The 16,511-nt window shown below is 37.6% G+C and overlaps 1 protein-coding gene across 1 annotated transcript in view; it reads left to right on the top strand.

Annotated features, from left to right (window-relative positions):
- Positions 1-16,511, top strand: part of MACROD2 (mono-ADP ribosylhydrolase 2) — a 1,539,224-nt gene that overhangs the window by 1,315,718 nt on the left and 206,995 nt on the right. The window contains exon 6 of the mRNA XM_017498618.2: positions 8,597-8,678. Coding sequence (XP_017354107.2) covers positions 8,657-8,678 — 22 coding nt within the window. The 5' untranslated portion in view covers positions 8,597-8,656. The remainder of the gene's footprint in view (positions 1-8,596; positions 8,679-16,511) is intronic.

Genomic DNA, 16,511 nt, shown 5'->3' with positions numbered 1-16,511 from the left:
TAATTACAAACAGGTGGACTTGACCCAATTATGTGGGCTCTTGGAAGGAGTACAGAGGTGGGAGGGGGAGACAGTCACAGAGGCACACTCTTGCTGGCCTGGAAGAAAAAGAGTGCTCATGTCCTGAACTGCTTTTGGGGCCACATGGCAAAGAAGAGTAGGTGGCCTCTAGAAGATAAAAGCCATACCTGGTCAATACCTAGGGAGAAAATGGTGAGCTCAGTCCTGCAACTGCAAGGGATCAAATTCTGCCAAAAGCTTGAATGGGCTTGGAAGAGGATTCCAAGCCTGAGGTGAGGACTGCAGTGCAACTGACATTTCGATTGCAGTTTTTGAGACTCAAAGCAGAGGATCCAGCTAGGTTGAACCTGGACTTTCAGCCGACTGTGAAACTGTGAGATAATAAAGTGTTGTTGCTTTAAGCCATTACATCTGTGGTGATCTGTCATGTAGCGACAGAAAGCTGACATGCTGGAAGAAGAGCAGATTGCTCTCTCTTGCTTCACTTGGTGGGAGAGGAGGGACTAGGACCCAGGCACCCCAGTTTCTTCTTCTTAGTTTATCTGTAGTGACTGCTTCTCTTTGTTGCTCTGTTTATCCTTGAGTTACTCTGAGAACTCAGGAAACTTCACTTAACTTGGTCACTTAACTCTCTCAAAACCTGTCTTTGTATAAATTTGATACTTAAGCCCTGAAATTTAATTCACTTATTAGCAGCAGCCACTATTTTATGAAACCATCCCATATCCAACCCTGCACTGGTGAGACTGTTGATTTCTCTTTCATGAAGGCTGGGACTTTAGCCCAGCCGTCCATCAGGCTATATTTACCCAGGATAGCCCTCCATCAGTCCTTACTTAAAGCAGTATTTGCATCACACCACTTCTCTAAATGCTGGTTGTGGGGGAAGCAAATTACATTCATCAGAATCCATTCATTCTCCCCGTATCACTGAACACAGGATAATCTAGGCTGTGTCAGCTGCCCTATGACTAGTGGCTGTGAAAAATGGAGGTTGGCTGCCGAAACTCCAGATGTGCTTCACTGTGTCACCCCCTTCAGGAGCAGTGGATATGATGCTGGAAAAGATTAATGGAACATATGTCATCACATTTATGGGGTGGGAAACCCCCAACTGTGGATTAATAGATATCTTGGTGAAAGACATGCATCTTTTCTCCTTTATACCTTGATGGGTGAGCTACAGTTGGCTTCAGTGAAAATATAGAGATTACCTTTAGGAGGTCAGCTTGTAAAGGTCTTATTTTGACCCTGAAGTCAACGAAAATAGATTTTTAATTGTTGACCAAGACAACTGTAACATAAGACTTTCAACCTTTACAAAATTCTCATTGAAGTATAACATACAGAAGAGAACACAGATCCTGAGTGCACAGCTTGATGAATTTTCACAAACTGAACACATCCAGGGAGCCAGCATCCAGATCAGAAAACCAGGATCTCAGGTGTTTCCCTAGGCCTCCTTGCACCAACCCTCCACCCCACGGTAATCGCTCCATTAACTTCTAACTCCATCGATGCTTTTGCCTATTTCTAGAATGTTTTTGAATGTTATAAAAATGGAATCATCCAGTGTATCCTCTTTTTTCCCTTGGTCCTATTCTATAACATTATGCTTGTGAGATTTGCCTATATTATTTTGCATAGTTATAAACTTTTTGTTCTCATTGGATTTTAATATTCCATTATATGAGTATATCATAATTTATCTATTCTATCATTCATGGACATTTAAGTAGCTTCCAATTTGGAGATATTGCAAATAGTGCTGCCGTGAACAGTCTGATGTGTGTCTTTTGGTGAACATCTTACTAGGTTCTACTAGGTATCTATGTAGGAGTGAAATTGCTAGGTCATAAGACATGTACAGATTCAGCTAATTTAGTATGTATTGCCAAATAATTTTCCAGAGGTTTACCAATTTTTATTCTCAAAAGCAGCCTGTGAAAGTTCCTCTCAGTTTATATCTTTGCCAATACTCGACGCTGTCTTTTCATTTTAGAAAAAGCTATTAGTTTTTAACACATCCTAGTTTAGAGGGCATCATTGCTGCTACTGTGAAACTATTAAGCAGTCTATATGAACACATCTGCATGAAAACTGGGCTGAAGAGCCATTGTATTCAATGTAGTATCATTGGATAAGATGACAATTGGTGACCATAAATGCCTCATGCCCTTTATAGAGTGCTTTTCTTTTTCTTTTTTATATAGTGCTTTGCAAAACCATCCAGTTTTCTCTGCATTTCTGTTCTCAGCTTTTCTGGGAAACATAAAGGAAAGTTCTCCCAAGTATTTTATTTTATTTTTTTTTTGGTTCTAGAACTAAATACCTTGAAAACTATCTGCCACATACCTACATTTTAAGAAATTTGCAGAGCTCCTATTATGTGTCAGGACTTATACCATGACCTGGTATCCGATGAGCACCATCTGATTCTTTCATGAATTTCCAATTTAAGACATAAAGAGAACTGTCAAGTTGTTAGTTCTGAAAAATATTAATGTTGCTTTTTGTATTATTTTCTATTACATTTTAGACTAGGGAGTCATCTGAATTTATTGAAAACTTGTTCATAAAAAGAATAAGTCATTTTAAATATACAAAGTTGCTTTAATTACAAGAGGGGATGGAAACTTTAGGAAGTTAACCAAGAAGATGGGCCAGGACCAACCAAAGTTCATTGAAAAAGAAGTAATTGGAATTTGAGTAGCTTTGACAGGTTGCACACCTCTAATAAAGAACATTGTTATTCTTTGTATTTCATTGCACTTCTCTACATAATATTCACTAAAATGATATTGAAGATTACATCAGTTGGAGTTAAGTCAGAGAAGCAGAATCCTGCGAATGATATGGGGTAATAGATTTATTGCAGGGATTAGATCTTATTCAATTGTGAGAGAAACTGGGAAATTAACATCCCACAGGAGGATGATTGACTGAATAGAAAAGCTCCTAATGAGGGCCCATGAAATCGAGCTGGTAAAGAAGTTTATGGAAGTCCCTTGCCTCTGCATCTGAACGGGACCAGAAGTATGTCAGCGGGGCAGATGATAAAGAGGAAGTAGTCAACAGGAAAGTCGGATGCAAGGACAAATGAAAATCACAAAGGAAAACTGGAATCCACAGAGGTACACAGGCCTGTGTATCTGTCTCTCACTGATTGGAACCCCAAAGCTGTGATGCCCTGCTGAAGGAGCCAGTGCTCTTGCTGCAGAACTTCACGTGTGCCTAGCCCAGCTCAAAGAACATGTGGCAGGAGAACCATCAAGAACTGGAGAAGCTGTGGGTCCAGCTGCTACTCCACCCCCACGTGATAAGCATGACCTGCCCGGAGCCCTGTACCCACCTTCCTAGCACAAAGGCTCTGACTGCACTTCTGCCCTACAGAGCTCATGGAAATTTCTCTGTGGCCATCCCTAACCCAGAACCATTCAGAGAAATGGAACTTCAGCTTAACTCACTTTTGACATAGTACAAAACTGTCACAGACATAGACTGTAAGAGAGGCATAGAAAAAAAAAACCATAGAGATGAGATAATTCAGTCTTTTCTCTAGAAAGATGTACATACTCGAGTGAGGAGAGACAATGGCTTGTCCAATGTCACAGAGCTAGTGACAGGCCTAAAAACTCAATTCTGTGTGTCTTTCTAGGTAATAATATCACAGAAGCAAACAAACAAACTCTGGATGTGAGGTTCATACACTATCTTCCTATAATCCAAGCCACTCAAGAGGGTCGCTTGAGCCTAGAAATTTCAGTCCATCCTGAGCAACATAGCAAGATTCCATCTCTAATTTATTTTTAAAAAATAAAAATAAATTCAAAAAATGAAGACACCTGAGTTTTTGCCTTAATTGATTGGGCCTTGGGGAAAAAAAATCACTCAATTTTTGGACTCGTTTTCTATAAGTGAATGGCACATAGGCTAGGCCCAACAAAGTGAAAATGATCACTTAAGATCTGATGAATAAATGAACGAATACAGTCTCTCAAGGACCACTATTTCACAAAATTATTTTACTGTCTAATGTTAAAAAAAATAAATCATGCTGCTGGGCCCCAATAGTGAGGCATTCTTATAGGTCCTCATGAAATTTATCTGGGGCCAGTAGGGGTCACCTGGGCCCTTTTTCCCTTGCACAAGTCAGATTTCCAATCTCTTAGCCATGTAACAATTAGACTTTCTCTTTACCCCACTGTGACTTCTTTTTGATTTATTCAGTCTGGGCTTTTCAGTAGGAGGGAGGGAAGTACTACATAGCTGGAAAAACAAGAGACTCTGGAAAAAACAGTTACAAGGAGAAGCTGGAAGAATATTAGATTTCTAGTTATGTATTTTGATATTTAGCTCATGAATTTGAAATCAGTGTTTAGCTGGACTGACCTATCTCTGCTTGATGTGACATTAGCTGGGATGGCTCAAAGGTCTGGAGTTGAAATAATCTAAAGTCTGACTGCTTTCAGTGAGGGTGGTTGGCCTAACAGCTGCACATGGATTATCCATACAGTCTCTCTGCTTCCTCATGACGTGGTGGTTGGGCACAAGAGTTAGCCTCCCAAGAAGACCAGACAGAAACTGTATCACCTTTTATAACACAGATTACGAAGTTATATAGCATCATTTCCACCATAGTCATAGGCCTCTCAGATTCAAGAGGTGGAAGTACAGTTGACCCTTGAACAATGTGAGGGTAACTGGCGGCTACCTCCAGTGCAGTCAGATATCCATGTATAACTTTTGACTCCCCGGGTACTTAACTACTAATAGCCTACTGTTGATTAGAAGCCTTACAGATAACATAAAAGATTGATTGACACATTTGTATGTGTATTATATGCTGTATTCTTACAATAAAGTAACCTAGAGAAAGAAAATGTTATTAAGAAAATCATAAGGAAGAGAAAATATTATTTACTGTTCGTGAGATGGAAGTGTATCATCAAAAAGGTCTTTATCTGTATTGTCTTCACATTGAGTAGACGAGGAGGAGGAAGAGGGTGTAGGTATACTTTCTCAGGGGTAGCAGAAGTGGAGGGAGCAGAAGAGGCTGGCTCTCTCTGCTTAACTTTTATTGAAAAAAATGCACGTCTAAGTAGACCTGTGCAGCTCAAACCTGTGTTGCTTAAGAAATAACTGTAGATCCCATTTCCCAATGAGAAGAATATCGTTGTTACATTGTAAGAAGAGCTGTGGGATGGAGAGCACATTGCATGCCATCTTGGAATACACCATCTGCCACAAGCCATAATCAGTATCCCTGGTGCGTTCATAAACACTGAGCTTGTCAACTAAATTAGCTCTTGTTCAACAATAACCCCAGAGAATATATTTGTGTATACTTAAATACATACACATATACATACATAATAAGTACTTAGTGAATAAGACTAATTCTTGGATTCAGCTTGCTTCCAAGGTATTTTCCGTGTTATGCCTAAGGGTAAGGGCAGGGAATTGGGCCACTCAGTTAATTTAAAATTAAAGTGTTTCACTGTCACCATCTTTTTTTTTTTTTTTTCTGGGAAAATAAATCAGGCTGCTGAGTTTTGGACCCAAATCATTTCCATGGTAACACAGCCTAATATGCTAAAAGGCAGGTCATAGTTCCTTCCAATATTTGAAATATCTGTATGTGGTCTGCATTGCTGAGATGGGTGGATCACAAGTTCAGGAGATCAAGACTATCCTGGCTAACATGGTGAAATCCCATCTCTACTAAAAATACCACAAATTACCCAGGTGCGGTAGCATGCTCTTATGGTCCCAGCTGCTCGGGAGGCTGAGGCAGGAGAATTGCTTGAATCTGGGAGGCGAAGGTTGCAGTGAGTTGAGATTGCACCAAAAAAAAACAAAAAGAAAGAAAAAGAGAGACAATGTCCAAAAAAAAAAAAAAAAGAAAAAGAAAAGAAAATAGCACACTTAGCAGAGAATAACATTACCATTAACCCCCCCAGACACACACACACACACATACATATACACTCATGCACATATTTATACACATACTTAAACACACAAGAAACATGAGTGTTAAACAAATTTCACAATTTATACTAAATGATTTTAAGTATGGGGGAAGTGTGTAGGAATGACACTGTTCAGCCTGGTCCTCTCAGGTCTGCATTAAGCCAAATATTCTTATTTGGATTTTTGATCAGTTAGTTGACTTTAGGCAGATTCTGATCATGTAAAGCCTGGAGAGAAACAAGTCAACAATCATAGATACAGAAGGGAGAATAATTACAATCTTTGGAAATTCCAAATCGTTCAATGTGGATTAAGAGTCCTTTACATCTAAGGGAGGATAATGAGGCTGTACAGTCTTATTTTTAATTTTAGGACTTTTAATTATGAATTATTTCAAATATACAGAAAAGTATAGAAAATATAATAATATGAGAGCTTTATATCTATCCCCATAGTTAGCACGCATTAGCCATTGGCTATGTTATTCTCAAATCCCTTTTCTTTCTAAATGAATAAAGTATTAACTATTCAGTCAGCTCACTACTTACCTCTTCCTTTACCGCTGTACCCTCCCCAGAAATCATCATTCTCAAAACATTATGTGTGATATTCCTTTGTATATTTCCATATATTAGTGCGGTTAAAAGGTCAACTGAGGCACTTTAAAGCTTTGGAATTTTTTTGACCAGACGATGACTCGTGAATTGGGCATCTCCAAATTGCAGATGATTCTGGGCCCCACTGAAGGGTCATGAAGGGCTTTTGTTGAGTTGACATGAAAACAAGTCAAAGAGACTATATCATCAGTTAAAGTGGAGAAATAGCCTTATTTGTATCATTCCAGTGAGAAGTCCCTTAGTTGGCAGTGTTTGACTGGCTAAGCTTAAATTTCCTTTTACTGTTTACACTTTGGTTTATGTAGGAATCCTGGATGCTTAAGCCACCTCAGTCTAATGGCCTCTCAATTAATTATTTTAACAGTACTTAAGAAGAGATCCCTATACTGTTGTATCTTTATATTTTAAAAGTGTGAGAAATGGGATAAGAGTCTGTGTCCTTTTGCAGCTTGTTTCTATCACTCCACATTTTGATTTTGTGCTTTAGCCATGGGTGAACATGCCACCTGGAGAGTGGAGATGAGCATTCACTGTTGCACAGTTTATCATTTGTTCAACTAAATTTATAGTTCACCTGAGAATGAGTTGACAATGACAGGTTTTGCATTTATTGAAAATGCTAATGATAGGCAGACAGGACTGGACACCAGGAAGAAAAAAGAAATGTGGTTATTCGTACCCTAGTTGTTCCATCTACTCTTCAGGATAATATAGTACGTGGAGCGTATAATCCAGCCTATAAGGGCAGTTACAGGAGCTGCGTAGTCTTTGATGATTGCAGGATAGAAGCCCAGTGATTTTCCAGGAGGTAGTCTACCCTAAGTGAGGTCTAGGCTTGTGCAGAGATTAAGGAGCCAAATCTCTGGGCTACCATCAGAAAACTGGTGATTCCTTGTAACCCAGTTCCCACTTCTTGCTCCTCTAGATCTCCTTTTCTACTGGGAACTGTCTTACTAGTGAGATCTGTATCACACTGGTTGGGAGAGCAGGGAGGTTAGGTGGGTGGCTTCCGTTCGGGTTCCTTCTTGTCCTTCCACTTCCATACCCAGTTCCATTCCCTACTGCCATGAGAAACACCTCACTTGATGCTCTACGCCAACTGCCAGTTAGTGAGTTTCAACTTTTTAAAACGTTGTTAAAACAAAATAACTAAAGGGGTATTTATTTCCAGGAAACAAAATTGAGTCACTGATTTCATCAGATATATGTGAGCTATTATGTATACTCTGTCTCTCCTCCATGTACTATATTACTCTGAATGTTTCAGAGACACTCCTTACATACAGAAGTTCCCTCAAAACAAAAAGCAACTATGCACACATTTTACTTTTTAGATGGTATTTACTTATTCAATAATATCTACAAAATTAAATGTTATAGTGACCTTGTGTCACTGTCAACTAGTTACATTTTATTTCTGTTGCATTTCCAAGTGAGTTAAACTACCAGCAAGTGGCTTTATGCAAATTAAACCACATGGAAGCTTTTTAGGCCTTGTTCAAATACTAACAGGTTTGATAAATATATTTGTCTAGCAAGAATAGGACAAAGAGCTCTCTGTTTACCGACATAGTTTATTGTCATTCTGCTGTATACCTCTCATGTGGCTGTTTTATAGGACATAAAGTCTAGCTATCCAGCCGGAATCTCAGATCTTATTTATAGCTTGCTGCAAAGTGGCTTATTGTCATTTATTATTTCTTAGTTGATTTATATAGCATCTTTTCACCAAAGAACCCATAGATTTATTTACATACAGAGTACACACACACACACACACACACACACACACAAACACACACACTCACATATACACATTCTTATACACATCCTTGAACTGAATTCCCTCAATCCTATGATGTAGCTAGCAGTATAGCACCAGAAATCTGTATGAGCATTTTCCATTTGTTTTTGTTCTAAGACCATGTTCTGGGAGGACAGCTGCTATATTTTCTTTCACTTTGTTTATCTTTTGCCTCTAGGTGGATCGGATCATTTTCTGTGTCTTCTTAGAAGTTGACTTCAAAATCTACAAAAAGAAAATGAATGAGTTTTTCTCTGTAGGTGAGTAAAGCAACTTCTTGTTTCCTTTCAAGCTGAGGATTGAAGAAGTGTAGGCATCATTTCTGTTCCTATTGTTTTTCATCTTTGGGACAGTCACACGCTGTCACCCCTGCCAACTTGTATTATAGTTTCTAAGAACTGAACAAGGAGACAGAAAATTTACGCTCTCGGACTCTCTGCCCCAAGAGGTCACTGTGTTGTCTTAGGGAAGTCAGTTCATCTCTTGGGTCTCAGTGCTTCACACCAAAACTGAGGGGCTAATTATTAATAAATGATTTCTAAAGACACTTCCCCTGGCCCTAAATTGCATGATCTGCCATTCCTTCTCTAACTTGTAAGTTTGCTGGGCCCCATGCCTACATCTACCATGTTAAATAACACTGTTGGAAATTGGAAGCCCATTGATATTCATAGTCAGAATTCAAACTGCTCCAGCATTCCATCCCTATTCCTTCCCCAGTTTCTAACTCCAAATTTTAACGACTGTAGAAGCAGTTCCAGGACAGTCTGAAAACAGTAGTCATTCACACTTCTTTTTAGAATATAGGAGAAACCTCAGGGTTATCAGAGAACCTTGAGTAATGTATTTACATCGACTGAATGTGCCATTAGTTAGATTTGAGTAATTTGAATATTTTCCTTCACTCTTCCTCTTGCAGCCTATTAAGGCTGAGGCTTGTTTAATGCCTAGTTATTTTTATGGTGCCATTAAAGTCACAGTGTCCAAAGTGCTTTCCTTAGCCATGGCAAGAATTGCTTCCAGGAAATTTCAAGCTACTGTGAGCATTGTTGGTACTTGCTTTTTAGAGTTTTCTTTTGAGGTTTTCATCCCCATCTGAAGTGGTTTGTCATACAACAGGTGACTCTGGCAGGTGGGAAGGAGCGAGTAAAGGTACATTCATCCTCTTAAGCAGTCTATCAGAGCAAAACAACAAAGACAGTGCCTTGCCTACAGATCAGAGCGGGATGTGGGTAGCTGTCCAGAACAGCTGCAGAAAACCAACAGAGATGGTCAACTCTCTGCTTATGCCCTAAGTGGGCTAAGTTCTTCTAAGTAACTTGAAGTACTTCTCCCTAATTTTATAATTTAAAGGTGAATCGGCTAAGTGCATTTAATTTAGGGCTTTAACTACAGTATATCTCTAAAATGTGACTTGCTATGATGTATGAAGCAAATATTCTCATATCCTGTCAGTATCAAATCATAATTTGTAAGATTTTATAAATTTTAGACTCTTTGAAATGTTTGGAAATAATGACATCATATTCATTTGCGTGTCTTCTAAAATAAAGTCTGCAGGAAGCCACACTAATATAAGATAAAAAATAATTACATAATTATGATCTATTGATATTGAAACTAATCTATCAGCAGATATTTCCAATGATGCAGAATCAAAAAGCATACTGCAAAATTTTTAAAAAATGAGATAGTTTTAGGAGTGTTAAATATATTAATTATGCAAATTATTGTTTGAAAAATTGCTACTTTAAATATATTTTTTAATGCATTGCAGTACATGAGCATGTGAAGTAATAAAATCATCTTCAATCACACATCAATGCTTTGAAGTACACAGTGCTCATGAAATTATTTTCAATCCATATTTACAATAGTACGTACATTTAAAATGAAATGTCAAAATCCTCAAAAATGCTAGAGTGTTTCTGCATGTTGAAACACTAGGTATTTGAAAATTCTAAATATATAATATGCAATAAAGGTGATGTCTAATGGAATGTGACTACTAATATAGATAATATACCTTATCTGTCAATAATCTGAACTTTTGTTTAATTCATAACTATGCCATCTTTAAATTCAAATATATTTCTTACTTGTCATGTATTTCCTTAGACTGAATTATTACTGAAAATATCTGTGGCAAGTGTTCATAATCTTTCCCAATGCAATAATGATAATCAGAAAAAAATCACTTTTATAATTAAACAAAATATCTGTGTTTTAGAGTACTTTAATCCCATGTCTGTAAATTTTTTAATCACGACTCTGAGGCACAATGCATGATAAAACAATAAAAGACTGAAAGAGATCATACTAAAGGTATGACACAGGCATAACTACTGTAGTTCAATAATAAGAGTTCAATGAAAATTACTATTACAGTTCAATAATAATGTTCATAGTTAATAATCATAATTAATATATTAAATAATAACATAATGGTTAATCATAATTCAAACACTTTTTATTTGCTTTCATCAGCCAGCCACAGCATTCATTTCTTTACATGGGTAAATCATTAATCTTCATGATAACTCTAAGAAAGGAGGTACTGTATTCACCCTGTGCTGTGGTTCCATTGCTAGGGTTTTTTCCTAATTTGGTCTTGAGGTTTCTCTCTCTTGAGAATGGCCGTAAGCCAGGATAGCCACTATCCAGGAGGGCTCTGAAAGGGTTTGGGGAAAAGTTGTGTTCAGATATGTGTGTCAGGGGAGACAGTGAGGAAGTGAAACTAAAATGCGTCAAACAGAAGACATGTATTACTCACAGGTCCCAGACAGATGAGGGATGCCAACAGGAAGCCTGGAGGCGGCAGGGAGTCCAGCCAGCAAGAGAGAGTGAGCACCTGGGGGCTGTCTTTATTAGGTCCGTATGCACCACCCCTTAGGCTTTCCCATGGGGGTTGTGGATCGACTAAAGAAAACAGGAAGCAGGAACTTACTTCAATGATTCTGACACTACTAGATTTTTATCATGATCAACAGTTATGGAGCATATTGGGTTTGGGGTCAGCTGGATGAGGAACAAGTGGAGCATATCACAGACAATCACACAGGGAGGGAAGTTTAAGTAAGTCAAAGGTAGCAGGATACAACTGGGTTTCAAGCAACTTACCTTAGGCCTAAATATGGATGCTAGCCAGGTACAGTGGCTCATACCTGTAAAAGGAGGATTGCTTGAATCCAGGAATTTGAGGCTAGCCTAGACAACATAGTAAGAACTTGTCTCTACCAAAAAAAAAAAAAAGTTAAAAATTAGCTGGGCTTAGGGGTACATTTCTATAGTCCCACCTACTCAGAAGGCTGAGATGGAAGGACCACTTGGGTCTGGGAGTTTGAGGCTGGAGTTGGCTATGATTGCACCACTGAACTCTAGCCTGGATGACAGAGCGAGACCCCATCTCTAAAAAATATTAATCAATCAATCAATATTGTAGAGATTTTAAGGCCAAAAGGAAAAAAAAAGTGGATGCCAAGGCAGCAACTATATTAAACAAATTTATGATACCTTCTGTTTCGGGGATGAAAAACGAGGCATTCAGCTAGAAAGCAACAGAGCTGTATTTTAAAATTGAGAACAGCATCTGCCATTGCCCAAGTGGCAACAGGTTTGTTTTCTCAGAACATCTTCATAGAAAGATGAGATCAATTTCCAGGCTGCATTTGGAGTATTGGGAAAGTCCCATTTCAACGGGTGCCCATCATTTTTCCGAGATGCCACACTTCTCTTTCTTTTAACACCTAGAAACATCTTCATGGAGAATTTTTCTAATAGGAGTCAAATTAGTGCTTTTACTATTCATCTCAAAATTGAATTCCATTCACATCATAGAGGTATTGTGGCGCTATGATCTGCAGATGAGCAGGTAAGTGGTGAAGGAGAAGCCCAATGGCCTTTATAGCACATCTACAGGAGCAGATGGAAAATTGCTTCTATTAGGGTACCAGGGCTCCAAAAACAAAGTACCACAGAGCGGGTGGCTTAAACCACAAAAATTTATTTTCTGATTATTCTGGACACTGGAAGTCCAAGACCAAGTGGGGCCTCTTCTGAGGCCTCACTCCTTGGCTTGTAGATGTCTGTCTTCTCCCTGTACATTAAAATGACTTTCCCGCTGAGTCATTTGCGCTGTATCTTTCTCTTCGTATAAGCATACCAGTCAAATGGGATTAGGACCTACTCTAATTACCTCATTTTAATTTAATTAGCTCTTAAAGGTCCTATCTCCAAATACAGTCATATTCTAAGATGTGGGGGTTAGACCTTCAACATAAAAATTCACAGGGAGGGGAGCATCACACACTGGGGTCTGTAGGGGGTAACTAGGGGAGGGACAGTGGGGTGTGGGAAGTAGGGAAGGAATAACATGGGGAGAAATGCCAGATATAGGTGATTGGGAGGAAGGCAGCAAACCATATTGTCATGTATGTACCTATGCAACAATCTTGCATGTTCTTCACATGTACCCCGAAACCTGAAGTGCAATAAAATATATATTAAAAAAAAAAACAAAAACGATTTGAGAGTTGAGATATAACTACTATTTAGCAAAATAAGAAAGGTTAAAAAAAAAAAATTCGCAAGATACAGTTCAGCCCACAACACTGCCCATTTTAGAAATGCATTAAGAAACTCCAGGGAAACCAGCAATGAATTTTTTTTTTCAACAGTTTTATATCTTGCTGTGGGGTAAAGCACATTTGACTTTTTCCATCCAGATGTATTATTTGAAAGTAGAGTGTGGCAGCTTTATGGAATTATCATACACTTTGGTTGCAAATAATTTATAGTTCCAGCGCACGATTACATGGCCTACAGCAAATAATAGTTGTGTGATTCAACTCGGAAATCTCTTTGTTCTTTACATAAAAAGGCTTGTATTTTTTCAATGTGCAGAATTTATTGTGTGTAGTTTTCACTGGATGTAAAAAAATGAAAAAAAGAAAAGACAATTCCTGATCTGGAATATGGAAGTCAGTTTTATTTATTTATTTTTTAACTAGAGTCTTAGTTAATAGAGAAAGGGGGGATATTAGTTTTCCTCATAATAGCAATAAAGAACATACAGTTTATAACAATATTAAAGAATCCTGATATTTGAAGCTTGAGACATCATGGTTAAACCCTCCTCTGCTCCTCCCTTTAGGGAAAGCCAATCTTCTCAACTAGGAATGATTTTGCCCTCCTAGGGACATTCTGAGGTATTTTTGTTTTTCACAACTGAGGGAAGGAAGAGGCTACTGTCCTTTAGTGATTAGAGGCCAGAGATGCTGCTAAGTATTCTACAATGCACAGTACGACACCCCCCACAACTCTCCAACAGAGAATTATTCAGTCTCAAATGGCAATAGTGCAGAGGTTGAGAAGCCATCTACTGGTACTGTCTCTTACCATTCAGGCCATCATGGCAGTCTTTGCCTTTGGATTGGGGTTATTTTACAGTGTTTAGACTACTGATGCTTTGCCCAATTTTGCACCCTCTCCATTCACTCTATACCCGAGATTTCTATATCTTGACCTTTCTTAGCCGCATATACCTGCCATCCAGCCCCTACTCTCCAGGTCTTCCCGGCACCACCCCACTCCTGGTATCATTTATCTATTACTGCCCATAAATTTAGAGTAATAATCTCAGAAAATATGATTTTTGCATAAGTTTTATATCTCCAATAAAAGTTCAGAACTAAAGGCTAGCATACAGAGCAAGGAAAAACAAATTTGCAAATGATTTTCTTTATATACCTCAAGCAAAGGTCATTGCTTCTTTGGCTAATAGTTTTTATTTTTTATCATTAGTTTGGTGACCATTGGTCGATAAACTCACCTTGCGAACTCACAAAACATGTTTTAATTTTAGATACCTTCAACCCCTTATCAGTATCTGCATAGTAACTGTTTCATTCACAATGAAATCACCTATGACTGAAAAATCTACTGACTGATCTTTTTAAAATTTGTCTTTCAGAGTCAGGGTCACACTCTGTCATCGAGGCTGGAGTGCAGTAACACGATCATACTGATCATAACTGACTGCAGCCTCAAACTCCTGGGCTCAAGTGATCCTCCTGTCTCAACTTCCTGGGTGTCTGAGACTACAGGCATACTCCACCATGCCCAGCTAATTTTGTTTGTTTGTTCTTTAGAAACATGGTCTCACCATGTTGTCCAGGCTTGTCTTGCACTTCTGGGCCCAAGTAATTCTCCTGCCTCGGCCTCCCAAGTCACTGAAATTATAGACGTAAACCACTATACCCAGCTCTAATCTCTTTAGTTTTTTAACTGTAAAAACAAATTTGTCAATTTCGTTTCCAACTTTGAAATGTATATAACATATATACAATACCCACGTCAACTTTATACATGCACGCACACACACACACACACACACACACACACACACACATACATGTATATAATAAATATAACACAATGCTGGGAAAAGTAATAAGATAGGAAAATGAATTCCAGGATATGCATGTGCTCATCCCAAACCTGACACCTGTTTGTAAGAGGAAGATTTTCCTTAAGATGAAAAATTCCATTTATGTCTATGAAAATAATTTTTAAAGTATGTTTAAAAAATTAATAGAAGAAAAGGCTAAAATATTCCCAGTGTTCTTAATATAAATAGTAAAATAATGAGCTATGTGATCCACTAATATTTGGGACATCTACCTAGTACAACATAAAATAATAAACCTTATAAAATTTCAAGAAGTTTGAATGCCTTAAAAATGAACTTGGAAAATAGTAGACATAAAAAACACATGAATAACAAGTGTTTTATCTAGTTAGAACTAGGTAAACTTAATCTATAGGAATTATAAGTTTATAAATTATAAACTTTACTGGAGATGAATTTTGGTCTTAAACACAGATTTTCTTTTTGTATTATATATAAAATAAAAGCATATGAATGAAAAAGTAAAACTGTAAGTCAACTTTGAGAATTATATCTTGGGAACTTCTTGAACATTTAACATATCTCAATGTCTGGCTAAAATGCATAGATTTTATTTCTCAAATGTTGACAGACATGTTATTAATTTGCTTTATTTGAGTATGTAAACATATTTAGGTTTCAGGCATTTTACCTTCTTAGACACAGATAATGCTGGGAAAGTCTAGCTTTGCATAATCATGGTAAAGAAAATTCCCAATTCAGATTTTGATAATATTTTTTATATCTTAAATGCATGCCTATTATTTTTTAAACAAAACAAATCAAGAAACTTCTCAACCACATTTCACTTATTTTGACCTCCTTGCAGTCTTCCAAACATGTAATAAATGTTATTGATATGAATATATTTTTCATTTATTTTCCTAATCATGAGTTTCTGCTATTTATTTCTGTCTAAATTATACACACTCCTGCAAGGCAACTTTAGCTGGGTTTTATATTTTTATTATTTGACCTTTTTATGTTGTCTCATCAATGAAAAATAAGTTTATGAGAACAGAGACTATTCCTAATAGTCCATTGCCCTTTCAGAATCTGGAAAAAATCTAACTATATAGTAAGTGTGTATTAATGTAAATAAAAACCTACCATGCGCCAAGACCAAAACTGCTCTGGTTGGAATGTATATCTCCTCCAAAACTCATGTTGAAATTTAATTGCCATTATAACAGTATTAACAGGTAAGACCTTTAAGAGTGATAGGCTGTGAGGGCTCTAGCCTTATAGGAGGGATTGGTATCATTATAAAAGCGTGAGTTCAGCCTCTTGCCCTTTGCCTTCCACTTTGTGATGTCTTCTACCATGTGATGATGCAGCAAGAAGACCCCTCACCAGATGACAGCACTTTGATATTGGGCTTCTCAGTCTCCAAAACTGTGAGCCAATACATTTCTGCTCATTATGTATTATCTAGTCTGCGGTAGTCTGTAGCAGCACGAAACACACTAAGACAGAGACAATATTTAACCAAAGTTTCAGGTAAAAAAGTCTGTTTTTCTTTGAAACTCTCAAGTATTGTTGACACAGCCAGACAAGGGTATAGAACTGCTTTTTACATAATTTTCAAAGTTTTCAGAAATTAACATTAAAAATAATTGAAAATTAAGAATTACCTTCTCTGACC

This window comes from Cebus imitator, unplaced genomic scaffold (genome assembly GCF_001604975.1).
Source record: "Cebus imitator isolate Cc_AM_T3 unplaced genomic scaffold, Cebus_imitator-1.0 Scaffold246, whole genome shotgun sequence".
NCBI lineage: Eukaryota > Metazoa > Chordata > Mammalia > Primates > Cebidae > Cebus > Cebus imitator.
This window is presented reverse-complemented; position numbering and strand designations above follow the sequence as displayed.